Source organism: Barbus barbus (assembly GCF_936440315.1).
Source record: "Barbus barbus genome assembly, chromosome: 20".
Classification (NCBI taxonomy): Eukaryota; Metazoa; Chordata; class Actinopteri; order Cypriniformes; family Cyprinidae; genus Barbus; species Barbus barbus.
In genome coordinates this window covers 1,312,420-1,329,943 of record NC_136748.1, presented here as the reverse complement: position 1 = coordinate 1,329,943, position 17,524 = coordinate 1,312,420, and the positions used below count along the sequence as shown (strand labels likewise).

The 17,524-nt window shown below is 37.9% G+C and overlaps 1 protein-coding gene across 1 annotated transcript; it reads right to left on the bottom strand.

Annotated features, from left to right (window-relative positions):
- Positions 1-453: 453 nt before the first annotated feature.
- On the bottom strand, positions 454-16,085 carry LOC306886202 (prospero homeobox protein 1-like). The gene is made up of 5 exons (XM_079443142.1): positions 15,934-16,085; positions 13,920-15,311; positions 11,133-11,234; positions 5,311-5,505; positions 454-1,283 (listed from the first exon to the last, which is right to left on the bottom strand). The coding sequence occupies exons 1-5, from the start codon at positions 15,961-15,963 to the stop codon at positions 1,116-1,118; spliced, it is 1,887 nt and encodes a 628-aa protein (XP_079299268.1). The 5' UTR covers positions 15,964-16,085; the 3' UTR covers positions 454-1,115.
- Between the last annotated feature and the right edge of the window lie 1,439 nt (positions 16,086-17,524).

Here is a 17,524-nt window from a genome sequence, read left to right as displayed (position 1 = left end):
TTACAACCCAATTCAAATTGTGCAATACATCTATTGAGAGAGAAAGTAGCTGCAATTTTGTCTTGTTGACATCTAAAATATCAGAAAATACACATTAGAATCAGAAAAGCTTTGTATTTATACACTGCGCATGTGCACAGTGTAGGTTTGAAAATGATTAATAATGCAGTCAGAAGTTTATATGACTAATATTTTCCTTTTTAATATCTTTGGATCAAGCTCAACTGGATCATTAGAGACATTTTACATGAAGATTTGTCAGTCTGAGTGAGCGGTCAGTCCGATTATTAACATTATTAGGCTGCAGCCCGTGTACTGTAATGTTGAACCTTTTTGCATTTCTTTTTGTTACATTTTTACATTTCTTGCACGGAAAAACAGCATACAGATTTGGATTGTGATAAGAGTGAGGAAATAATGACAGAATTTTATTTTCTTTTCTTTTATTTTTTTGTGTGAATTATTTCTTTATGTTTAAAGAAAGTAAATATATCTGAACCATAAAAAACATACAATATAAAACTGCTACAATATGATTCTTTTATTAAATGGAAAACCACACACTGCTAGATATAATGATAAACAGCAAACTAATGTACATGATAAATAAGTATATCGTCAAAATTTGAGAGAACTGCTTCTACATGCAGTATTATGTTTTTATCTGTAAACGTCAATATTTCACCTATTATACAGCTAAATTATACTTATTTACACCTTTTTTTTAAATAATTGTTACAGATGTTTCATGTGACACCCCACATCAAAAACTCAACAGACAAATCCACATTAAAACACAAATCATAACTGCTTTTCATAACTAGGAACATCTGAACAAAAAACACAGCACACATTGTCTACAGTGGCATTATGAAATCAAAATATATTACATTAAAACCCAAAATCCAAACTATTAATAAACACACCTATTCCACAAACAACATGAAACAAACCGGCTGGCGTACACACACATTTCAGTCAACAGCAAAATACCTTTAGATTTTTCATAAAAATCTGACCATTCACTTATAAAAAGGAACATTTATGATTGATGCTTATGATAAATAAACAGTGTGTGTCCACACATGAAGCGTCCTGTTGGTGGCGCTCTCTGTTTACAGGTAGGAAGGTGATTTGAAATCCTCGGGAACGTCGCTGTCCAGTTTGCAGATGACCTTGTAGATGGCTTTCTTCCAGGAGGGGTCCGAGTCTTTGGAGAGGGAGACGGCACTAAAGAACTCCTGAAGAGTGACTTCAGCGACCTCCAGGAACCTGTCTGGAACCTGATGGACATTTACAGCACACATCAATGACTGAAGCACTACATACAGCCATAATTAGTGCTGTTAGTTAATCCTCACTAGTACTAGTGCTGATAGTGACGTGATGAAATATCTAGCAGCGAGTGTGTAAGAGCAGCGTTTGAGCTCCAGACGTGTGTGATTCCTCAGATCACGTGTGTTGATGAGGAGAATCTGCTGATACTGCACTAAGTGTTCAGACACACCATTTCCACCAGAAAACAGCTCAATAACACCTCACAGATGCACATTGAAGGAGGAACCTGAGTCACTTCTACAAACCAGAAGATCACAGAGACACGAGGCCAGAAACAGAGCACCTAACAACCACCCAGAACACCTTAGCAACCACCTAACCACCACCTAGAACACCCTAGCAACCACCTAACAACCACCCAGAACACCCTAGCAACCACCTAACCACCACCAAGAAAACCTTAGTAACCACCTCACAACCACCCAAAACACCTTAGCAACCACCTAAACACCACCCAGAACACCTTAGTAACCACCTAATAGCAAACCCAGAACACACTAACATAGAAAGTACCGAGAACACCTTAGCAACCACTTAGCAACACCGGAATAATTTTGCATGCCTCATTCCTTAAACCTGCTATAGTGAGCGGTGTGGTGCCGGACATGTTCGGTTTATTGTGGTCAAGAGACATATAACTCAAGATTATCTCAACCACTAGGATTATTAAAATATTAACATTTTATTTTGAATGAAGAATATCATAAAGACAGTGAAACTTCAACCTCAGCATGAAATTTAATATTTCAATATTCAAATATTTGTTGAAGGAATAGCCTATATTTTTTTCCGCATAATTTCTTGTATCTCTATACCCAATAATTAATGGTCTGTATAAACATTTTGTTTAAGACTTAAAGTATTATAAATATTTTGTAAATACTATAAATGCCTGACAATCATGTCAATAAAGCTATGTCTATACAACCACCCAGAAAACCCTACCAACAACCTAAAATGCTTGAACAACAACCCAGAACACATTAGTTTAGAAACCACCTAACTATGCATTAGCTATCACTCAGAATGCCCTGGAAACCACCCAGAATACCCTAGCAACAGCCTAACAAACACCCACTAGTCTGGTAACCACATAACAATGCCTTAGCAATTAACCAGAACACACTAGCAACAACAAATTAACCTAGAAACCACCCAACAACACCTTAGTAACCACCTAGAATGCCCTAGCAACCAGCTAACATCCACCCAGAACACACTAACATAGAAACCACCTAACAACACCTTAGTAACCACATAGAATGCCCTAGCAACCACCTAACATCCACCCAGAACACTAGACTAGAAGCCACCTAACAACACCTTAGTAACCATCTAGAATGCCCTAGAGACCACCTAACAACCAGTCTGATCACACTAGTCTAGTAACCACATAACATTGCCTTAGCAATTAACCAGAACATCCTAGCAACAACCTAAAATGCCTTAGCAACCATTCAGAACACACTAGTCTTGAATCCACTAAACAACACCATAGTAACTACCCAGAATGCCCTGACAACCACCCAAAAGCAGCATGCAAGCACCTAGCAACCACTCAGAAAACCCTAGCAACAACCTAACATGCTTTAACAACCACCCAGAATACATTAGTTTAGAAACCACCCAACTATGCATTAGCAATCACTCAGGCAACCTAGAATGCCTTAGCAACCACCTAACAACCACCCAGAATATACTAACCTAGACACCACCTACCAACACCTTAGTAACCACCTAGAATGCCTTAGCAACCACCTAACAACCATCCAGAACACACTAACCTAGAAACCACCTAACAACACCTGTGTAACCACCTAGAATGCCCTAGCAACCACCTAACAACCACTCAAACACACTAACCTAGAAACCACCTAACAAAACCTTTGTAACCACCTACAGTAGAATGCCCTAGCAACCACCTAACAACCACTCAAACACACTAACCTAGAAACCACCTAACAACACCCTAGCAACCACCTAACAACCACCCAGAACACACTAGAGACACCTAACAACACCTTGTGTGATGGCAAGTTTGCCCGGTCAAGTCGTAATGATCCCGTGTAACTGCATCTCAGCCTCAGTGACTGAGGTCAGTTTTGGAATCCGTGCATTTCTCTCCAGCGACTGATAGAGTACACTGATGTGAAGCATCACGCACGCTTACTGCAGAGTCAACACCGTCAGGCCCTTGATCTCGATGCAGCATCTTTAACGCTCTCGTTTAAAGTGCAACGCTTCTTTGTTCACAGTGGCAATAAAGCAAATGCAGTGTCAGAATCATTAGGAGAGCGCTGTGGATGGACGCTTTGATTTTTTTGCAGCCTGTTGCTTCGAAACTTAACTGCTCGGAAAATGCATGAAAGGACCCGGTTCCCATCGCAGGAATTCAGGCAGCGCTTCACACCCTTTGAAGGACGCGGCTCGGGTGTGAGAGTGGATCTATCCGCTGACATTATTTCCCCAAGAGTAGCTGCGCTCACTGTTGACACGTTTGTTTCTCGTGCATCTCCAGACACAAAAGCGGGGCCTGGGAAAGGAATGTCTTGGTGCTGAGGTAAAGACAACTGTCTCCGCTCGTTCCCATCGGCCGGCCCGCCACTCTTGGGATTTCTGGCTTCTTTCGCATCAGTAGCAATCCAAACGGCATTCAGGCGTGGCCTGGCCGTAATCTCAAGTTGTTTTAGCAGATGCTGCAGCTTCCTCTTCCCACAGTTTGATGCAGCAGTGCCGGGCTCTGGGATAATGGGGATCTGTGGCCGGCCAGCTACAGGTGCGGCTCCACACATAGGTCAGACCGAGGACAGCTGGCCAGTCCGGGCTGGTTTATGCTAGATTACCAGCTAAAATTCATCATAATATGAAGCTGGTTGAGAAGCCTTGCTGGGATCACCAACACAACAGCATGCCATGCTCCAGATCAGCATTCTTGACTTTTTCATGTTCATTTAAGCAACCAGGTTCAGTACGAGTTTAGCTCAATTGACAGCATTTATGGTTAATGTTGATTACAGTGAATTAATTTTGGCTCAACAAAAATCTATTTACAGTGAGGTACTAACAATTGAAGTAAAAGAGGCAAATATGTAAATATCAATATCCATCTTATTTTTCCTGTAACAACCATTTGTAAATTTTATGGGCCTGGCTTCCGGTGTCATCCGCGTCCAGCTATTTTTACCTGTACAAAACAGCTTGTTTTGCTGCTTTATATTGCAAATTGGTTTGTCTTACCATATTATTGTAATGTATTATCTTAATTATGAACACACTGGTTTGTAGTGCAAATAGTTTTACCGTTTCCTGCACGTTGTTATTCTTCTCGTTATTTCCCCACAGCGGCTAATGAACCGGAAGTCTCACACAATCACAGAAAATGGCTTACTTCCACATTGAAAAATAGGGTGGATAGTCAATATTTATAATATAGCCACAACATGCACAAAGTATATATTGTTTTAATGTGAAAAAAAATAATTTACTAACCATTTCTGTAAAGTTATATCCAGTTTTACTACTATACGACTACTTAATGCCATAAACCCTAAAATAACCATGAAAATTATGATTTAAACAGCTTTAAGCACAGATTTTAACAGAATAATTCATTATTAAATAATTAATGTGTGCTTTTTTAAAGCCTAAACCCAGTTTACAGTGTTACTTGTAACCTCAGTTTTTTCTTTTTGTTTTAAAGAAATAATCAACATTATATCACAAATGCTGTCTGAACTTTACTAGTACCAGAATATTCCATTAATTCAGATAATTTGATCACGCCAAGACTGTAATTCTCTCAGCTGTTTAACACATTTTACCATGTTGACATCCATTCCACAGAAAGTCAAGGCAGTATATGCAGATCTTGACTGGGCCTGCCTACTTAGTTCTAGCAAACGTGAATTATTATATACATATATATATATATATATATCTCTGATATGGTGTCTCGTGTAGAGGTGTAAGTACCTGGAAGTCGTTGGCTTTGTTGTAGTGCATGTTGAGGGCACGGAAGAGCTCGGACTCTCTGGTGACGGAGATGTCTTTCACATCATTAATGCCGTCTATGATGGCCTGGCGAGCGAACTTCTCCATCTGGATGTAGTAGAACTCTCTGAAGTTACTGAACCACTTGATCAGCTGCGACGTGATGCATCGATTGAACTGAAAACAGGGAAATATTAGAAAATACAAGTGTCAGATGAACGTTAATGTTAAAGAACAACAAAAACACCATCCATATGTTGATTCATACAGTCAAACCAAACATTATTCAGACACCAGATATACTTTTTGATATATATTTTTTTACTAGTGGGTGCAGGACACTATAGTTAATTTATGTAAGTGAGGATAGCAAAATAAAGTGAACTGTGACATATACCCAAAAATTCTTCATACAGTGGACTAGCAGTAACATTTGGGACCAAAAATTATTCGGACACTTTGACCTGAGCATGCTTTGCTGAAGTGTTTTTTCTGTAATTGCTAAAGTGATGTTTTTCCACCACAGACTGAACTAAATGAAGCATTGCTTGGTGACTGGTTGAGCTAAATTGGTTTTATCTAATTGTGTTCTTAAATTTAACATCTGACAGCTCTTCAACCCAATTCATTACATACCTTTCTATCAAAGTTATCTGACATCATCAAGATCAATTTGAACCACCAACAACAACCTAGTGGTGCTAAAAAAGTAAATGTTATTATTCTTATTCTGGCAATGATGCTGTAAAGCGTTTGCTTTCTAAACTATTTTCAGCAACATGGTCTGTTTAATCAGCTGTAGTCTTTCCCAGCCGATGTCTTGCACTTAGAATAACATCTATCCAAACAGCAGACGAAACTCTGTCTTCACATTAGCCCTGTTATTATAACTGCTCATCCGATAACAGAGGGGCAAAAAGAGCTAAAACCTGCCCAAGGGCTCAAAGACGCTTCTTCAGCGCAGAGTGTGAGAAACAGCAGAGCGCGAGATGTCCTTCTGAGTGACTTCGGCTGACGGGAATGGAATCGGACACTGGGATTATCCCAGGCTTTGTCTGCTGTGTCTTCCCACAGAAGGGTCGGCCGTGACTCTCCTCACTGATCTCAGGGGTCAGGAGAGCCCGGGCCACACCGGAGACCAGTGTCCACAGACCTCCTCATCTGTCTTCTCCAGTGATCTTGATGTGCTGGGAGATTTTTTTTCAGCATTATTTGTGTATCATTTGCTTCATTACATATCATGGATTTGTATCATACTATACTTTTGTGCTACACTGTTGTGCACTAGAGACATGGTGGCCAAAATGATTATAACACTAGTATTTTCAGCAGCTAAAACATGGTTTTAAGTCAGTTATTTCTGTCTTTTGCTGTAGTGTGTCGGTACGAAATATCAGTTTACATTTCCCTACATGCATTTTGCCATTAATTTAATAATAATGCAGTGAGATTTTTGTCTGACAACAGCCAGTGCAGAGATGTGATCTGATCATCATCAGTCTGTCTGGAGTGACATGAAGAAACAGAACAAACTGAGACTAAATCCAGAAGAACTGTGTCTTCAAGACGCTTCGAGAAACCTCCTGCAAAGCTCCTGAGAAACTCAGGAGTGCACAGAGGACGAAAGCTGCTTTAAATAAAATAAATATATATTGAACTGCTGTGTAAATGTGAATCTGCATGTTGTGCGTGTCTCAGTTTGCTCTACACACACTAAAGCACATGTGATGCGTCTCACTATATGAACACATTAACTTCATCATCATCATCACTTCACTAGCACTTCACCGTTTCATTTGAGAAAACTATCGTCAGATATACACAGAAACTCAAAGCTCTTCATGACCAAAATAAATGTTCAGTTTAACTTGAAGAAATTATGACAAATATTACTATTGTAGAGTAGAATGTACTTCTCAAAGTACGCTTTGATTTTTACAAAGCTGTAAATAAAATATTATTGATGTATATTTAAAAAGAAAATACTATTTCAGTCTTTTTGCTTCAAAAATAACATTTAGTTGCCATTTCCTAAATTTTCTAGCAATTTCTGAGTAAACATTCTTTTCTACACAAATAGTTTTTTCAGTATAATAATAATAATACAATTATTAAAGGTTTATTTTAAGGAATATCACAGTTTATTTTCCACATTTTAATTTTAACAGTAAAATGTTTAAGATTTTTAATTTGATTACCTTTTTAACCACCAATTTTTATACCACCCATAATAATTAATTAATTAATTAATTAATTAATCATTTAAAAAATAATAATGTGGTGCCTATAATCACAAAAAAGTTAATAAATGATTAATTTGTTATAGTTTTATAAATTCAATTAAGTAGACATACTTTTTAAGTATTAAAATGAAAGAGTATTTAGAGTAAAGAGTATAATAGTGTTTAATTAAACCATTAAATTGGAATCCAGAAAAATGAAAACAGAAAACACAGAGTTTGGGGAAAATATAACAGAATTTGTCGCATCTCATTACTAACTACTGAAATAACTAACCCTTCATGAAACACCACCTTCAAAACCTTACTGAGCAATTATCAGACGAGCTCATTTCTAATGTTAGGACCTGCATGTTTTTGAGTTTGCCTACGACTGTTCATCATCTGTGTGTTATTGTACCACTCAATTCTGGAAAGGCATATATGAAACATATTAATAATATCTGATTTGTTTTAATTATCTGTAAAACATTGTTGCTGGAGAAAAAAGAACCCAGAGAGAATTTCCAAATCTTTAAATGAGTTTTAAAGGAGTCATCTGATGCGATTTCAGGTTTTTCTTTCTCTTTGGAGTGTTACAAGCTGTTTGGATAGATAAGATCCCTGAAGTTGCAAAGACTAAAGTCTCAAACCCAAAGAGATATTCTTTATAAAAGTTAAGACTCGACCACACCCTCCTAAAACAGCTCATTTAAACGCCCCCATGTCTACGTCACGGTGTGGGAAGATTTGCAAAACACCGCCCAAATGTATACGCAATGAAAGGCGGCGGAGCTATTATTCTGTCTGTAGTATTGTTGCTGCCGCCGGCGCCATGTTCTGGAGACGCTGTGTTTCGTTGTGAAAGAGAAACTACTTTGTTTGGGCTTCCAAAAGAGGACACAACTAGAAATCAGTGGTTAAGTTGTATTTACAACACTGTTCCAGAACAGTTCAACCCAAATATTAGAGTGTGTGCAGCGCATTTACGGAGGACTGTTTCCTGCACCCGGGAGAGAGTAGCCTACAATGTGAACACTATGAATGGCTGTGAACACTATGAATGGCTGTGAACACTATAAAGTGGGGCAATTCCAACGTCACAAGGACAGTCTGGCGCTTCTGACTCACAGCCTGTAAGTACGTTTCAATATTTAAAGAATTTGCCACTGACGATTCAAACACGAGTTTTGAGCTGTGTAGAGTAGTGCTTGTTTGGCGTTTCAACGATCACAAATGCAGACATAGTAATGTTTACGCGGCGCGATATGCAACGCGTCAAAAGACCGTCATTATAATCAGTAATTATGTCCCCACTGGATGCAACAAATGCCTCGTTTATAATAGGTTTTATTGTTTTAGTCTCTTCGCGCCGGGACACAGCATCACAATACGGTAAGGGGCGTAACATTTCCGCCTCACGCTTGAGGTATTCAGCCAATCACAACACACCAGATAGCTGGCCAATCAGAGCACGCCTCGCTTCTCAGAACGATGAGCTTTGGAAAAATCTGCATTTCAGAAAGGCGCTGCATAGAGGAGCAACAATAATGTACAGTATGAGGAAAATAATGTGTTTTTTAACCTCGAACCGCGTAAACACATTGCATTACACCAAATACACAAAATAATGTTCTTTTTAGCAACTTCATATGACCCCTTTAAGAAATCTATAAAGTTTCGCCCTCATTCTCAAATAAACATGTAATACACCAGCAAGAACATTTGGGTTTGCTCAGAGATACATTCATGTCATCTCATTAAATGTTAATTCATTTACGCAGTGATTCATTGACATTTTACAGATTTTAACTGCATTTTAATTGGTTTCATAGAAAAGTCTAGTAGTTTTACTGTGCTTCATGTACATAAAAAAAAAATATATATATTTCTCTTACAGGCTTCATCAGTATTTCATGTTCAGACTTACTGTACATAGGTTTTCTCAAGCTCAGTAATTCAGTCACAACCACACATTGATTTTCCTCACACCAAATTATCGCTATGATGTGGTTTAGTGATATTTACTGTCTAAATTAATTTACTAGTAACTCAGGTCACTTTCAAAAATGAAAATTTTTAAAAATTGAAGTTTCTTCAATTATGTGCAATTTATTGCAAGACACACAGAATCTAAGTGAACCATAATGGTATATAATATATAATGTAGCGCTTTGGCTTAGGGTTAGTACTTATAAATAATTAATGGTACATAGCAAGTACATATTTACATATTTGGATGATACGAAATCTGCCATTTAAAAACACATTTTTTTATCACTAATCTAATACTGGAGAGATGCCTCAGTGTATATGCTGGTCACGGCACTAGTAGTTTAAAGTTAATGTATTTTTAAAAAAAGCACACTTTTATCAAGCACAGTGTTTCCTGACACTGGGCCTTAAACTGACTCTATATTCATCAGGGAGTCATGAAATAACACGCAAGCGCTCAGTTGCACCAGATTGTTCCTGTTGTGTCGACTCATCACAACACTTGCCTCAGGACACGTTACACACTCACAGGATATGTGTGTTGTTGTAGGGCCTATCCTGCCCTCAGTATCCGCGGCTCAGCGCTCTGCTATTGTGTGTGCTGAAAGCTGGCGAGCTGAAGGGTTAACGCTGAATAGAGGAGGTTGTGCTCCTCTCCGCCACCTCTTTTGTCTCCTTTTGCTGACTTGAGAAACTCCTCTTTTAACTTTGTCAAAGTTAAACCAGCAATTCAGGAATTGCCACCCCAACATTCAGGAATATTTGCTCAAGCGCCTACATTTGTGCTCATTTTCCGTATTCTTGCCAAAGCAACAGAATGCATATTTCTGAATTCACACGTAAACAATCCGTTACGATTCAATGTGATTTCCAGAGCAAAACTCGAATTAATGCGTAACTGGGTAAATATGATCTTATTTATTGTTCTTAAATAATAATAATAATAATAATAACATTTAATTATTTTCAAACATTAATTATAATTTTTTTTATTCCTGATTGTTTATGAGGATAAAAATATTTGTGGATAATAATAAATAAGAAAATTCATATTTAAAAATATATTAATATTATTTAAGCATAATAAATATTAAATACATAATACAATTAGAATATTTAATTATTTATTATTATTTAAAAATATCATTTATCCTAATAATCAGGTAGACATTAAAAACATTTTTGGTTTGACTCCTGATTGTAACTGTTTATTAGGATAAAACAATATTTGTAAATAATAATAGAAAGAAATATGTAAAACAAATATGAATATTATTTAAGCATAATAAATATTAATTAAATAATAAAATTTGAATATTTATCCTATTAAACAGGTCAACAGATTGCCCTATTAAAATATATATATATTTTTTTAAATACAGTTTTGCTCTAAAGATCCCTTTGAATCACAATGGATTGTTTACATGTGAATTCATTAAAACATTAACACAAAATTAGATCTTAGAATTCATGAAGATACATGAGGTTTAAAAGTATCTCAAATAAACAGGCCTATAATTGGCCTAACTGTGTATGAATCAACATTAACAGAGGCATTACTGAAGCATAATCTGGTAAAACATGACATACCTTGACATCAGGGAAAAAGTTCTTGAGCAGATTGGAGCTCGGGTAGCGTGTGTAGAAGAACATCAGCTTGGCTTTCTTCAAATGGTTTGGGGTCAGACCTTCCTGAATGTGAGGAGAGTTAAGGCCTCAAAACCCTCACCATAAACGCTTTTCTTTGAAGATCTGGCAAACATGACACAGCGATCAAAGCCGGCTTACCTTTCATGTATAAATGAACTCACAGAGCTCAGTTCACGTGCATTTTTAACAATCAAACAGCATTAACACGTCCCCAAACAAATAAGCATCATGTCCTATTCATCGGTCCAAATGAACGAACAGCTGAACAGCTCTGTATTGACCAGAGAGTCGATTAAGACACGACAGCATGCGCTAACTAGAAAAAACGGCAAACAAATTAGATTAAGGTCTTCAATTAGTTTGCTCCGTGTATCTGCCCGCAGTAATTGCTTCGCTTGAAACACAGAGATGACATTTTCTCGGCGAGGATGCATGGAGAGGATCAGCTTACGGCCTTTATGTTCGAAGAGACGAGTTTCTTTCTTAAAGTTCACAAGCAAATAACACTGGAAAGCTTCTCTACATGCAAAGTTGCTTCTTAATGAAGCACAAGCCGCTGCTGTTATTAACCCATCGTTTTGAATGAGACCATTGCTGTCCTGCCTCAAAAAGAGCGTATTATATAAATCTAATGATGTTTAAAAGCAAGCTTTCTGCATGCTGCGATATCGTCACACATGGTGATGGTGTATAATGACGGCTGAGAGCTTGCTTTTCACAAACAACCAAAAGTGACCTCTCTCATCCACTCCAATCACATTGAGAGTGCAGAAACATAGTCTGCACCTTTTCAAGTCTGAGCGGGGAAAAAATCAGAGAATTTCCAGAAGAGAAACTGTTGCTTTTTCTGCCTTTGAAAATTGGCTTTTGTTCCTAACAATTCTTATCAAAGCCTTGTATTCCTTTTTATTTGTCTTTTCCTGGACTTAAAGTCATTACTGAGCCCAGATTAAAGAAGATGCTACAATTTTCTTTGGGGTTACCGAGATCAAAGCAAAAATTCTCCTTGAAGTCTGCGTTAGTGGAACTGCTCACCGCTGCACTCAATTCAACGATTGTTGCCCGGCTCGAGAGCTGGTCGTTTGTTCAGCAATATCTCAATGTTAACTACTATATATTAAAGAAAAACAGTCAACTAAACAAAGAGGGGGATGTTTCAAAAGCAGCTGAAGCTAAACAAAGAACATAATCCACAGAAAAAGAGCCTTCCTGTGACTCCTGAAACACATTTGTTGTGCATTCACATGCAAAAAAATCTTTGCATTACTGTAGCTATAACACAGAAAAATCACTAAATGAAGATTAAATAAATGCCTTTGAGAAGTTTCTCCTCGTGTTTCTGATGAAAAGGGATCTGGACAGTGTTTGCGAGGATATTAAAGACACTTCCACACTCATTTTATAACTCTATAATCACACTGCATGACCCATTTGTGTCTGTTTTCATGGAAACACTTAGCATTAGTGAACAATACTTCTACAGCATTTATTAATCTTAGTTAATGTCAATTTTGAGATGTTGGATATGTTAGCAAACAAACAATCAATGCATGTATTTCTATTTGCTTGCATTAACCGATATTAATAAATCCTTTACAAATATTTTGTTCAATGTTAGTTTGTTAGTTAATGCATTAATTAAAGTGGTATACCATTTTTATTTTGATAAATATTTTTGATAAATAATATTTTGATAAATATCTGAGGGAAAAAAACATACTTCAAAGAAACTAAGAACTCTTGTGAGATATGAAAGAGCAACCTCTGAGCGATACAATTTTCCTCTTGTACTTTCAATTTAGCTGAATTGTTTTTGACATTTTCTGTGGTGTTTTGGTATTAAAGGGACAGTTCACCCTAATACATGACTTACTTTCTTCTGAGCAATGCCAAAGAGATTATATTTATTAAGATATTATTATGATATTCTAAAATATTACTTCCACTCTGTAGACTAAAAAAAACACTTTTTTCATATTAGCCTCTTCTATGGTCCTCAGAAGGAAAAAACGTCACACTATAGTTTGGAGGCCATTTCTCACTATTAGCTATCTATAAACTATTACTTTTGCCTCAAACTGCTTATTAATAATAGCTAGTAAGGTAGCTTAGGTAAGGGATCTAAAATATGGTCATGCAGAATAAGGCATTAAAATGTGCTTTATAAGTAGTAATATACAGCCAGTATGTTAGGAATATGTGACCCTGGACCACAAAACTAGTCATTTTATACATTTGTTATGTTTTGTACAGATTCAGCTGAATAAATAATCGTTCCATTGATGTATGGTTTGTTATGATCGGACAATATTTGTCTGAGATACAATTATTTGAAAATCTGGAATCTGAGGGAGCAAAAAAATCTAAATATTGAGAAAATCTCCTTTAAAGTTGTTCAAATGAAGTTCTTAGCAATGCATATTACTAATCAAAAATGAAGTTTTGATATATTTACGGTAGAACATTTACTAAATATCTTCATGGAACATGATCTCTACTTAATATCCTAATGATTTTTGGCATAAAAGAGAAATCGTTGGCTATTGCTACAAATATATCCATGACTGGTTTTGTCTCCAAGGACACGTTCTAATAAGCAGCTAATCATGAGAACTGGACCATTAAATAAAGTGTCTCTAGAGAAATCCTACAGGTTTGGAACCACGTGAGTAAATGATGACAGAATGATCATTTCTGGATGCAACATCCCTCTAAAGTGCTAGAGACGGAGCGTTTAAAGGATATATTGAGCGACATGAAGGAGCTCCTCTCAGCCATGCTCTGCAGGTCTCCACACTCCATCTTGACGTGAGGCAGGCAGAGCGCGTCCATCGACACCAGTCCAGTCTGGTGCTGACCCAGATGCACCGAGCTCACCTTGGACCTCATGGCCACGCTCTCCCACGGACGCTCCATGGAGTCCGGCGAGGACCTCTCCAGACACGGCAGCGCAGAGAAGGTGGAGTGAGGGCCGTACTTCAGCAGGTGCTCCAGGATCTGGCTGTCGTGCAGAGGAGCGCTGCCGTAGCCCATGAAAGGTGTCTGGTGCAGCGGGAAAGGTCTCTTCACAGCCTGGCTCAGGGAAGGTTTGCGGACCACCAGGGACAAGGCTTCGGTCTGGTGCTCCGGGCCGGAGCTCTCAAAGCAATGCCTGCTTTTAATGTTTTCCTCAGAATCCGACAGATCCGAAGGAGAATCCTCTGGGATCCGCTTCTCGGTTTCTGAGCAGTCTGGACTGTGACATGGAGATGACTGATTTAGAAGAGTCGTGGAGAGCTTCTTGAAGACCACATCGATGCTTTCGCTCACAGTCCTGGTCAGCTCGCATTTAAGAGTCTCTTTGAGGTTCTTCATCGCCCTGTCGGAGCCGAAACCTCCGGATTCCACTTTGACTTGATCTTTGTATCCGCCGTCCAGCCTCAAACTCGAGTGCTCTGACCTCGCATCCTCGTTCTCCGAGTAATTCTGGTCGTGCACGTGTGAGATCTTCTCCTGGAGCTGATGCAGGAGACGCTGCATGCTTTGGAGCTGCTCCTTGAGTTTGTGGCACTCCTCGTCTTTGCTGTTTTTTGAGCTGGACTGACTGGGTTCCTGGTGCTGGGGGAGCCTCTGCTTGCGTTTGTTCTCCTTCAGGAGGTCTCTTCTACAGCGGACGGCTTCGCACTCGCTCTCTGCTTCTCCGCTGGCGTTGGGCGAAGCAGCCATGCCTCGTATGATGTTCTCCACGCGGGCGCGTTTGGCTTGGAGGTGCTCGCTCACAGACAGATCCTCGTCTTTGAAGGACATTCTGCTCTGGTCCTCTTGAGCAAAATCATCGGTGCTGTTGGACTCGGGCTCGACCCTGCTGGTGTTTGCGGAGGGCAGGTACAGGAGGTTGTTGTCCAGGGAGGTCAGTTTGTTGTGAATGGTTTTACGCAGGAGGTGAGATATGATGGAGCTGCTGTGGTAGGACGCCAGAGGCTCGTCAAACGCACTTCTGCGGAAACAAGGGAGCAAGTGCTCGGCTTTGCTGCCATCCATGCTTTGTTCAGACGGGCTCAGGTTCATGTTTTTCTCAGGCTGCAGTTCTTGTATTTTCTGTACACAATAATGAGCCTCAGAAATGGGTGATCTGTAGTACTTTGTAAAAAAAAAAAAAAGGACAAAAAAAATAAAGATATAAATTAGGCATTACAATAACTGTGGATTAAGCCCTCGTATGTAACTCATACATTACCTAAACAGTACACTCTTACCCATAAATGTAATAAATGAAATAAATTACATTAGAAAATCATTGCATTGAGATTACTCTACATTATTATAAACTGTATTAAACTCATCCATAAATGTATGCAAGATCAATGGTGAACAAACAAATTTCATATTCATATAAACATATATTCCTATTCATTCAGAGTTTTGTTTATTATATATTAAAATAATTACGTTTAACTTTTTTTTGGGCTGTTTCACTTGTCATGATTTCTCTACAAACAGATCAAACAGAGAAATTATATAAAAGATTTCAAAAGAAAAAAAAGTAACATTAAAAATACAGAAGCAAAAAAAAACTAAATGTATTTTTATATATATTTAAAGAAACACGAATTCATTTGTTTTCAAGTAAAGCTTCTTCTTGTGACATGAGTACATTTTTTTCTAATGCTCTCTGTATATTGATCTGAATATATATCTATATGCTTTCGCACTCTCTTTTAACGTGAATGTTCAATGCAAACAGAATATGAAACATACTTACATATTTGAGTACATGTCTTCTGTCTGTCATTTCACATGAATATACTTTTCATATTAGTATTATAATGAAGATTTCTTTCTGAAAGAGAAACTCCAGGAGATGCTGAGAGCTTACCTGTTGCTCTGGAGACGCTTGACTGACAGACGCAGTGTGTGCTCGGCGCGCGCTCTCGGCTCACTCCAGTCAGGTGGGCGTGGCCAGAGCCGCCCTGAATCAACAGACCAGCCAATCAGAAGCGGCACAAGAACTATAAAGAGCTCCTTATTTTAAAGTCGGTTCGTGTATTTTACTTTGAACCTTTCGCTTTTGGTGAATTTCATATACAGAAAAGAACATTTGGCATGTCTAAGTAATATTTCACACCGTCTAAATAAGTTTGTTCTGTTTATTACATATTTTAAATATATAAATATAAGAAATCTACTATTTTGTAGCACAGTTTAATTGAATACTAGAAATGAAAAATGCTGTCACATAGTACTTATTTAAGTCATGTATTTGTTTTATCATATTCTCGTTAATTTAGGTGTCTTGTTAATTATTTTTGCTAGAACTGCTGAAATTACAGGCTTTGATGCTTTTATTTGGTTGCTTTCCTGCTCCAGAAGAATATATATATATATATATATATATATATATATATATATATATATATATATATATATATACACATGTAGGCTATAGGCTATATATGTAAATATACACACACAATTTCATAAACATCTGTCAGTCCTCTGTCGTGTTCCTGCCTCTTATGTCCATATTTGGTTTGCTTCCTGTCCTCGTCTAGTGTAATCATTAGTTAATTGTAGTCCAGCTGTGTTTGTCTCATTATCTATGATTATCCTGTGTATTTGTAGTCCTGTCTGTTCAGTGTAATGTCGTCTGGTCTACTCGTTACCCCCGGTGTTCCTGTCAGTGTCGGCCTTGCCTTGCCTTGATGTGTTCATTAAAGACTGTTATTATTTGAGTTACATCCTCGTCTGCGTGTTCCTGTGTCCTCCTCGCGTGTGCACCGTGACAATACTATACTGCTTTGTGTGTGAGAGTGTGTGTGTGAGTGTGTGTGTGTGTGAGAGAGTGTGTGAGAGAGTGTGTGAGTGTGTGTGTATGTGTGTGTGTGTGTGTGTGTGTGTGTGTGCATGTTTATGTGTTTTATGAGGACACAAATGTGTATAATGACATGGGTATGACAGAGGTATTACAATATGAAGGTGGTTTATGAGGACACTGCCTATGTCCCCGTAATTCAAAAGGCTTAAAAAACATACTAAATGGTCTTTTTTTGAAAATCTAAAAATGCACAAAGTCTCCTGTGAGGGCTAAGTTTAGGTGTAGGGTTGGTGTAGGGCAATAGCACACACAGTTTGTTCAGTATAAAAACCATTACGCCTATGGAGAGTCCCCATAAACCACAAAAACCAACATGAGTGTCAGTGTGTGTGTGTGTGTGTAAAGCAGGACAGTATTTATTAAAATGTGTTACACATATGTTACAATGAAAGTCGGAAAAGACAATACATTACAATGTTTTATTATTGATTAAAAAAAGAACATTATTACTAAAAAAATAAATTAGAAATAGTATAGA

Bases quoted from the DNA above. Each gene is read 5' to 3' on its own strand.
- LOC306886202 (XM_079443142.1), bottom strand. From the start codon at position 15,963: ATGACAGACAGAAGACATGTACTCAAATAT. The intron at 15,312-15,933 runs GTAAGTATGTTT...TTTTTTACAAAG, and splicing joins GAAGACATGTACTCAAATAT to TACTACAGATCACCCATTTC. The intron at 1,284-5,310 runs GTACTTACACCT...AATGTCCATCAG, and splicing joins ACAAAGCCAACGACTTCCAG to GTTCCAGACAGGTTCCTGGA.